General features: G+C 38.8%; 1 protein-coding gene across 2 annotated transcripts; it reads left to right on the top strand.

The window, feature by feature from the left end:
• Positions 1-248: 248 nt before the first annotated feature.
• On the top strand, positions 249-8,189 carry LOC141899754 (grainyhead-like protein 1 homolog). 2 transcript variants are annotated; one of them, XM_074786256.1, is made up of 16 exons: positions 249-569; positions 2,606-2,827; positions 3,136-3,226; positions 3,376-4,088; positions 4,184-4,278; positions 4,373-4,452; positions 4,558-4,669; positions 4,936-5,033; positions 5,298-5,354; positions 5,522-5,620; positions 5,796-5,865; positions 5,962-6,118; positions 6,227-6,306; positions 6,555-6,640; positions 7,603-7,667; positions 7,916-8,189. In XM_074786256.1, exons 1-16 carry the CDS (start codon positions 541-543, stop codon positions 8,067-8,069), a joined length of 2,208 nt encoding a protein of 735 aa, XP_074642357.1. In that variant the 5' UTR covers positions 249-540; the 3' UTR covers positions 8,070-8,189. The 2 variants fall into 2 exon arrangements, with proteins under 2 accessions (XP_074642357.1, XP_074642358.1); XM_074786257.1 differs by lacking the exon at positions 249-569 and adding an exon at positions 853-931.
• The last annotated feature ends 1,816 nt before the right edge of the window (positions 8,190-10,005 follow it).

Below are 10,005 nucleotides of genomic sequence, written 5' to 3'. Positions count from 1 at the left end.
TTTACATACTAACTATGGGATCGAATACACGGTCCACGGTGTTTTCACAATAGCTTCTTGGTTAAAAAAATCAGAACTATTTTTAGCTCAAAGAAAATTGTAAGAAACGAAGCCATTACTATGCGCGATCTATAGAAAATGCTTTGTACATGCACAACGATGGTCGTATTTAACATGAACTATACGTCTGACACGCAAAATAAAATGAAAAGCTCCGGGCCTGCATTAAATAAATAGTGTGAATCATTGTCAAACCCTACATGAAAAATCTCACTAGGGCATGCTTATAGTTGCGTGAGAACTCCGACTCAAATCGCGAAGGCGCGAACGCGAAAATTTGTGCGTTTTAACGAAAAGTCATAGAATTTTAGCGTGAAGTTCACGGACTGATCAGCAGGGACAGGTGTCTCGAATACAAGTGGATCTGTCTCAAAACCGCAGCTTAAAGTCAAACCAGAATACAATAACACTGGGCGCTTGTAAACCTGTTCCTTTTACGGGAGGAAGTTCGCCGAGACTGGTTCAACTGGTTGGGTAACCATGCTAACTGTAACCCCAAAACTTGAAAGGTAAGTTCGGCTAAATATACACCAATGTCCTGCAATCGAGGTTTTAAACAAACCGAGGGACAATGATTGTCAATAGAATTTATAGCTCGATGTTCTTGAATTTCTGGTTTGGGAGTAAAAGGAACCGGCTCCAATAGTAGTTTGGCATCGCTATTCGGGTCGAGGGTCCTATTACACACGAAAACCGGAATGATTATCTTTTGTTAATTAGTTTACATGGACATTGTCATTGAACGGGTGTAGCTACCGGTTTTTATGGACATTAGTAGACATCATGTGGCCACCGCCGCGGTTAGGTTAGGCCAGACTTGTTCGGACGTCGTAGGAGAGGATTTAAAACATCCATAGTTCATTTATGTAAGGTATGAAATATGAAATCAACTAATAGAACATGCATTATTTTCTAAGGGGTTTCATCAAAACGAATTGCATTACACATTATTTCGAGCGATTTTATGTAACTAAGAAATCTGTTTACGTAGAAGATATATATAAACTTATACCGTCTTACTGTGCGCTAATAAAGCCCAATGTACAGTCTTATTCAATGGATTGACGACGACATACGCGTATTTTAATTGCAAATATTATTCCGATGACATGTCTTTAATTCCCCCAAAGCATTGAATAGCATAAATGCATTCCCTTTATACAAACGTCTAAAAGTATGTGTAATTCGAGCACTCCACATTCACAATACAGCCGTCCTTAAGGTTTTCTTCTAAACCGAATCATAAAAATCGTTTCAGGTCAGTAATCACATAACAAACGGGATGTTCTAGACTTGGTCACCGGAGTCTGTTTGCACTTTTATTACTACTACGACGGCGCCAGCTACTGTGTTTAATTCCCAATCTTTGAAAACTTCGGTCGTATGCTGTACATCATTGGCATAATAACTTTACGATGAAAAAAACATTTTTGTCTTCATAGAGAATTTGCGATGAAATTATGCATTTGCTTTGAATGCAACATGGTTGTTAAATCGTTGGCACTTTAAACGAACGTGCAGCTCCATATTTTCTAATCGAGAAATCAATGTTTTAGGAGAAACTTAATTCTATTTAACCCTGAAAATTATGACGGATGTCGAATTGCTTTCGTTAAGAGATTTTATCATGCGAATATAATCGATGCGTTTTCTTTTTTTCATCTTTTGGTGAAGTCATGAAATATTAACGAGGAAGTTTTCTTGGCAATCACGATTAACATTCCCACGAAATTCAGAAATTTCCACTAGGTTCCCAGGTTCATGAATCGAATCATACATATTTCATTGCATTAGCGTTATTTTGTTCGTTTTTTTTCATGTACACAATTCGACCGAGTCTTTGTAATATCGATATAGAAATGCATTATTTATGATTCTTTTATGGCCACCTTTTACCTTTTCATGAAAATCTGAAAAATGCAGACGTGCCCGTGCAACGAACTGTGGAACAGAACCTGATCTACCCCATGTAATAAATGTAAAACTACTACATTAGGCGCTTGAGGGGGCTAGAGAACCAAAATCTTCAGACTATAAAATCTCTCTCTAACGCACAATGAAAAAAATTTATTTATTTAAAAATTTATTTGAAAAATACATTTAACCACTAACTTTTTGAATTCATTCATGTAATCTTAAATGAACTCCTGTAACCTTAAATTCAAGCGAAACGTCCAAGGTTTATGCATCGGTCAGTTTCAGGTGCAATCAGTTGAGGCGTCTCATTGTTACGATGGATAGCGTTGACCCGTTGGACCTGCGTTGAACCCAAACGAATTTGAGAAATGCTGGTCACTCATTGTCTAGATCTATTGATTTCAAGTGAACCCCATTTTCTGAGAAATTTTTTTGGGCTGAAAATAGACTTCCTGTAAGATATCTAGGGCAGATTAAACTGAAGTTGTCTTATTCAAAAATGAGATTGCACAGTGACAACTTTTCGGGAAACTCCTGGTATCCATCAAATTTCACTTCGATAGCTAGCAGCTTAGAGCAACCGCGTGCACCATGGTTCGAAATTTCAAAATCTTACATGTATTTTCAGGATCGAAGGGGGTGAAGGTGATGGAGAAGTACCCAGTGACATCAATGCTTTCTTCGGCCATCCACTTACGGCTGCAACGAATGCTATCAATGGAGATCCTTCACAACAGGAACAGACTCTTTCTATGGCTTTACTCCACGAGTATAAAAATCTACCACCGATCGGCGAAAATGAAATCAAGTTGGTTGCCAATGCCAGCCGGGACATGACACCGTCTGATGAGTAAGTATTATCCTTTTTCTATACAATTCTACACAATCTTCATCTAACAAAGATCTTGGATTGTTTTCTTTTTTTTTCACAAAAAGAGTATCTAGAATTATTCATTGACTGCTCGCGGACAATTCTTTCTGGTAGACGGGGCACATTTTCCTCAGTCTAGACACGAAAAAGGTTGATACAGAAAGCCACCTATTCATTTGTTGTCAATTCATCATGTCAGATAAACTAATCTCTGTGGGGTTAACATTGTGCCGTTCGCTGACATTGTTAATGACATGTCTATCGGTATATTACCCTCCATCTTCCAGGAGCGAGAAATCCGAGCTTCTCTTACTGAATGGGTCAAGTATTGAGAAGTTGTTTATACCTGACCATCAACTGACAGAAGAAGAATTGCACGTGAGTAACCATATTATAAAGTTTACATTATATTCAACCATAAGGTCCTCATCTGTCCTCATGAGATATCTCTCATTACGTACTCTTTTTAATTCCAACTGAATATTGTGTCAGTCATCTAAGCAATGCATTCACCGAAATATTTATAGCTATATCGAGAACATGAAGCAGCCCTGGCGGTGGCTCAGCTCAGTGCATCGGAACAAACCCAGCAGCAACAGAGAGATGCCGGCGACCAGATACGTCGAGCGTTGTCCGAAAAAATAATGCGGCGCAAGTTCGTGCAAATGGCATCGGCGTCACCCAAAGGTGGCCACCCGTCTCATAATGAATCTCCGTCACCAATGTCTCAAGATAGCCCCACCGCTTCAGACACCAGTCCGCTTCGAAAGGCCCTCAACACCCGTCCTATATTACCTCCACTACATTCAAGTATGGCTACAACCTGGAGCGACAGTTACCATTTACAACCTCCTCCGATGTACCACCCGAATCCAGCTGCTGTTAGTATGGGTTATCCACCGATGCAAATGATACCCGAGAAGAACGCACAATATCAGCCATTAACACCCGTAACCAGCCAATACTACGAAATGAGAACAATGTCTCAAATGGACCAACACGTTTCTCCTATCAATCTCACGACACTGACCACGCCAGGTCACCAATATCCACACGGTGGACATGTCCATGTTCACGAACACCGACCAAATGAGGATGCAGATATGCCGGAAAACGTTATGAAGTCCTCACATTATACCAGCGAGCAGAAAAGCAGCAACCGAGGAGCAGCTAAACGACGATCAAGTTATGAATGTTCGCCCGAAGAATACGCAGTTGAGGACGACGTGGTTGCGAAAAGGTAAATAAGACTTTACTCTGGAAGATAGACGAACCCTATCCCCTCAGAAATATCTTTCATTGAAAAAATCTCGGTAACGAATAATAATTTTTCAGAATTCCAGACCCAACGGGTTTTGTTCATACACTTGAAGCACAGACATCGGTGTTCCAAAAAATCGAAGAAGATCGAGTTACCTATATCAACAAGGGTATTTTCTTTATTTGTCAAATGTTTTCTTAGTCATTAGTGGTTACCGTGTTTACATAACTTTCACCCATCAAGTTGTGATGTATATATTTTAGGGCAGTACTACAATCTTTGTCTCGAGTTTCATCCAAATCGTCGATCAATGTCAATGCATTTCAGAAATGAGACCGTAAAGGTAAGTGCAATTACGCTAAAACGAGGTGAATGGTGTCCTCTGAGAGTTAATGATGCCCCATGTGAATACTTAGGTTCACAAAATATTACATTTCTTCTATTTTAGACTGTTATCTTAATCGTTTTGAGAGGAGAGAAAATGAATGTCGACAATGCAACTGCATGGAACTTTTGGTATAGCAGACAGCATAATGCAAAACAACGGGTTCTAGAGCTAGGTATGTATCGTTCATTCATCGAATGTAATACGTAATTTTGAATTATTTGTACTGCGATTAGACCTTTGAATATTTGCGAAAAAATATGTCTATTCCTCATATATCTATTTACATTACTTTCTTCTGCGTAGAAATATCTTTATCAGCACTTTATCATCTATCAGCGCGCTATGTTTTTAATTAATCGCATCATTTCCCCTCGCGAGGATCGGGTTGAACGTTAGGTCGATATGAATTATTTAATCCACAGATTCTTTTTCCCGTAGATACGAAAAACAGCAGCGGAATCATCACAGAAAGCATAACGGAAATATCTAGCAACGCATTTTCTTTTCATTGGAGACCGACCAAAGAACCAGTGAAGGTATGTATATATACAGGACTACGTTCAGCTTTGATAAATGTGGTATCCGCCAAGCGCTGGCATAGTAAACGGCTAGAAAATGGGGGCTTAGTGCAGCTAAATACTGTTATTCAGAGTTCTGGAATAATGATATTTCTTAGTGTCTATCATTTTCATTGTCCATCCGTTTTTCTCAAATGGACATAGTAATTACATATGTAGCGTAAAAACCTCAAATCTTCTATACGAAAATAAACTTATCATTATTACTTGCATGTTTTCCAGTTGAGTGTTGCCGTCCAATGTCTGAGTACAGATTTTAGCAATCAAAAAGGTGTTAAGGTGAGTATTCCGCAGTGTATTTGTTCACACGGATGAAACCGTCTGGTCTAACCTCGCATAAGAGAACTCAATCATACTTTCGACTTAAAAAGACTAAAAAAATCTTCAGAAGTGAATAAAATAGTCGCGTTGCCGAAGGATGTAAAACGCTTGTTTTATCCATACAGGGAATGCCGTTGCATATACAAGTGGACACGTTTGAAGATGAACGAGATATTCTACCTGTGCATCGAGCTTATTGTCAAATCAAGGCGTTCTGCGATAAGGTAGAACTGAGTATTCTTTGGCCATTTTAACGTTCGAAAAGTTCATTGTCACGATTCGAAAATTGTTCTCAACATAACAACGCATGACTCGTACATTATACATGGCTAGGGAGACATTTTCGATTCAAAATAATGTAATCAGGTTTTTACGTTTTTCTTCATGCATTAATTCTAGGGAGCCGAGAGGAAGACACGCGATGAACAAAGAAGACGTGAAGCCAAGCTTAAAATGTTAGAAAGCTCAGGTACGTAAATTCTGTAAACATTTCACTTTCCCTCAAAGTTTTATATCCGGGGATCGAATGTAGGATTTGATTTTATTATTTAGTCTTATTTTGCAGGTTACCAGAAGAAAAAACTCTTTCAAATCCACCCACCATGTGAGAAAACTGAATTGTATTCCATGGTGGACGTCGAATCCCGACCTTTCCTATTCTTCGGCCATCAAATGCCCCCTCCACCAATATTCTGTCCACCTGCACCTGCAGTCGCACCGAGGTAGGATTTTCATATAACAGTCTTAGAGGACTGTTTCACGATGTGTCTTACATTTGACCATGATATTTCGTTATTTTCTGCTCAAAGACATTCTTGTATGTACTTCAGGCCCGTTGCGTCGGCGATAGCTCCTCCAAATACGGATGGACTTCCACCACCTGCTAAACGCCAGAAAATAGACGGGGAACGTTAGTAACTTAATTTACAATATACTATTCGCCATCTAACGCCTGATTCTGAAGGCATCCCTTATCCTGCAATTAAAGACATTCAATGCAGTTTGCATTATGTAAAAATCTTTCAACGGTATTTATGTTGATATAACTATAAGATTAACCAAGTCTTCACAAGTTCGTTATCATACGTAAATATTTGACGCGAGTTAAGTATATCCATGCTATGCATTATTCAGATATGTCATATTTTCTAATTTCAGTGCTGTTGTACGTGCGCAGAAAGGATGAAACCGTTTTTACCGCTCTCGTCTTGCAGAAAGCCACCGCCGACGGCCTTAAAGATGCGGTACGTTGAATCTTTATAATTGAAATTCCAATCTATCGCGACGTCAAATACAACTGCAATGCAATGTAATCGTGCCAATATAACAAAATTATAAAGATTGCGTGAGAACTTTCCCTTCAAATGCCATAGCAATATTCGACGAAGTTTTCGATTAGATAATGTCTAACAAGTTGATGTCCATAATATCAACCATTCATTTTCCAATGCCATTAACCTGGAAATAGTATAGATGGTTCTTTTAGCCTGTTCATTCAATAGTACACTTCACTAGAGACCGAGTCCTATCAATAATCCTTATACATACATAGAAACGCGTATTACTTGAGATTGGGAAATTGCATTGCGCCGCAGAACGAGCAACATCAGGCGTTGACAAGTGCAAAATAAATGATTTTGTTCCTAATGAGAACAGTTACTGTCGTGGGTTGTGATCGATGTCGACCTGTGTTAGAAAATACTTCTCCCGTTTCCACTACTGCTGGACAAATAAATGCGCTAGCAGCACGACCAGTATTCGGTTTGATGGATGTATTCGTTATTAAGTGGACCATCGCGCATTAGCCATAGCTTCTCATTCACTGTGGACACGGGTCACTATTTCAGTGTGAATCACAAATAAAGCATTTGATGAGATTTAGAGTAATTGCTCAATAAGGTTGTTATTGCCATTGTTGTCTAGTTAAAAGACGTCGTCCCGCCATTTGTAATTTTGTAATCTTGTAAATTTGAATGTGTGCATGCCTGATGAGTAAATATGTGTTTTGAGTGCGTGTGAGGGTAGATGTCTCATACCCGACAAGCAACCTTGCTTTAGATGAGCGTTCTTTATAGATATAGAATTTGTTGCAATTTCTTGTGGAAATAAACTATATATCTATCTATCTTAAAAGATGCTTAAAATCCTTCCTGCTTGTTATTTTCATCCATCTATATACACAGCAACATTCTTATCATTATTACAGATTGAAGAGAAATTCCAGATACCGGCATCAGACATACGGAGCATTAACAAATATTCCCAAAAGGGGTATGTATGAACCGAAGATATTTCTAAAATCTTACAACCGATCTCCATTTTTTGTTTGGAACCGATTTGAATTGAAAAGACTAATCCAGAATGTTCCACATCCTGCGGTTACGCTGAAGGTGTTGTGGTTGATTTTCGGTGCAGAAATCGGAAATTAATTCACTGAACAATAATCCCACATAATCTGCGCCGTAAGTCAAGTCGAGTCAATCAGGCCTGAAGTATCATCATTCACTGTATGTTTGCAGAATAATCGTGAAAGTTGACGACGATGTGATACGCCACTATCCCAGCGAAAGCATCTTCCAAATTGATATCCATCGAGGGGAAGATGAGACAACCGGGTACGAGGTCACACTACGCGAAATAGTTCCAGAATACGACACTCAGAACCACCGATGAAGAGAAAACAACGATAACAAAATCTCTTTTTCATCATATATGTTTTGATTCGTGTCCATCGTTGATCGACGGACCCTGTATAATAATAATGACATAATCGTCTCTCCTTATTTTAACGTGCCATAGTTTGTATATATACGTATATATTATGTTTCGAGATATGTGTAAAATAAATTGTTCTATTTTATTTCATTGCACGACGCGACAAAACCACTTTCTCTTTTTGTTTTTATGGAGGATCCGTGCCTGACTTTTCGGGATTTCAGACTACTTCGCTAGATTATTGTGATCGATTTTTTACACGTCAAGATAAATTGACGATGAAATTCAATTATTCATTATTACGATCGGACATAAACTCGCCGCTTAGCTTCAGCAATTGTTCTGTCATGTTAACAAAGGAAAAATCGAGAATCATCTCAAAAAGCATGATGGTTGTCAAGTAGCTGAAAAAGCTCTAAAAACGTTTTTTTCGTGTTTTGTTAAACGGACAGCCGATGCCGATGAGAGACTTGACATTACCCAATCCACCTATGCTGTAAAATCGCTGGATTGAGTACCAGAAACGAATTGATTGCTTTTTGGGAAAATCATGATACGCATACAAATAATGAAATGCATTTATTCATCAAAGAACCCTCTTTGTGTTTACATATTTAAACAACTGCCATAATCAACAGCAGGACAAGCTATTTGTGTTATACGATTACAAAACTGTTTAGATTGATTCGAATCGTATACGGGAGCATTAATTATCAACAAAATAAACCCGTAAAAGGAAGAAAAAAATTGCTCTCTATCTCTCGAGCCATATATTTGCATTATTCCTACTTGCCACGACTACGCGAGGTGAATACCAACCTAGATACGTTTTGGGAATCTATATATTTTTGTATTTGATGATGGTAATGATATAGATAATCAAAAATTCAGTTTGTAGTACAATGTGATGATAAACCTTGTAGTACTGCTCTAATTATAAGTACACGGGCCAGTGTATAATCAACACATGACAATTTTGTTTTAATTTCTAATCAATTCGTCATCGGCGAATGTGACGGTCAAACCGCGAGCTTTACTCAATTAATATACTGAAAAACAACAGGTGGCTATAATCTCAGCGAGGTCTCGCACAGTTTATCTGCGTAACTGTCGCCACATCCCTTTCTCATCCCGGCATCACTTCGTGATTAATGCACCAGGGAAGCAACATCGAGATCTCAGGGTGGAAACGGGAAAGCAAAATTAGTGAGTATGGCTAGTTTTACAAGCCGTGATAATGAATACGGATTAAAAGCGACTTAGGTTTTCTGTCAAAGCGAATTACCGCGCATCTAAAACAGAGTTGGCTAATGCGGGTTCGGTATCGGACACGAAACCATCATAGCGTGGGTGACAGGTGCACAAGATACGTTGCGTGTAGCATGAGATTTTACCTCGCTTGCCGATGATCAATGCGGAGAATGGGGCGAAATAACCGCAAATCGTTGAATCGCGTCACCTCTTTCAACTGACAGTCACATACGAATATGTAAAAGCGCGGATTACAATCGACATGTAGGATCTATCTAGGATTACTATTCGTTTAATGTTTATGAAAATGAAAGGATGTGATTTGTTGGTCACAAGTCGACGATGATTCGGCGCATGGATGTAGTTAAAGGCACGTTAGTCGTAACAATTTGTGTTGTTTGCTCTATTGTGTCGTCGACACAAAATAGCGTCAAAATCGGCATTTTATTCAAAGATGAGAACAACCTCCGAAATTTCCACGGCCCTTTCTACGAAAGTATCCGTCTGGTAAGCGATAAACTACTGAAGGATCATAATGTCTCCGTCACAGGTCTCAATATAAGCTTCAGCGCCGACCCTAAAAGTTTAACAAATGATATATGTGCAGCAATGGCCGAAAATGATATTTTCGGCGTCGTATCAA

The sequence above is a fragment of the Tubulanus polymorphus genome, chromosome 2 (genome assembly GCF_964204645.1).
Source record: "Tubulanus polymorphus chromosome 2, tnTubPoly1.2, whole genome shotgun sequence".
Classification (NCBI taxonomy): domain Eukaryota; kingdom Metazoa; phylum Nemertea; class Palaeonemertea; order Tubulaniformes; family Tubulanidae; genus Tubulanus; species Tubulanus polymorphus.
The sequence above is the reverse complement of the archived record's forward strand: the minus strand, read 5'-3'. Positions and strand labels throughout refer to the sequence as shown.

Excerpts from the sequence above, each read along its gene's own strand:
- LOC141899754 (XM_074786256.1), top strand. The coding sequence starts at position 541 with ATGCTAACTGTAACCCCAAAACTTGAAAG. Across the intron at positions 2,828-3,135 it reads GACATGACACCGTCTGATGA|GAGCGAGAAATCCGAGCTTC; the intron begins GTAAGTATTATC and ends TCCATCTTCCAG. Across the intron at positions 5,621-5,795 it reads TCAAGGCGTTCTGCGATAAG|GGAGCCGAGAGGAAGACACG; the intron begins GTAGAACTGAGT and ends CATTAATTCTAG.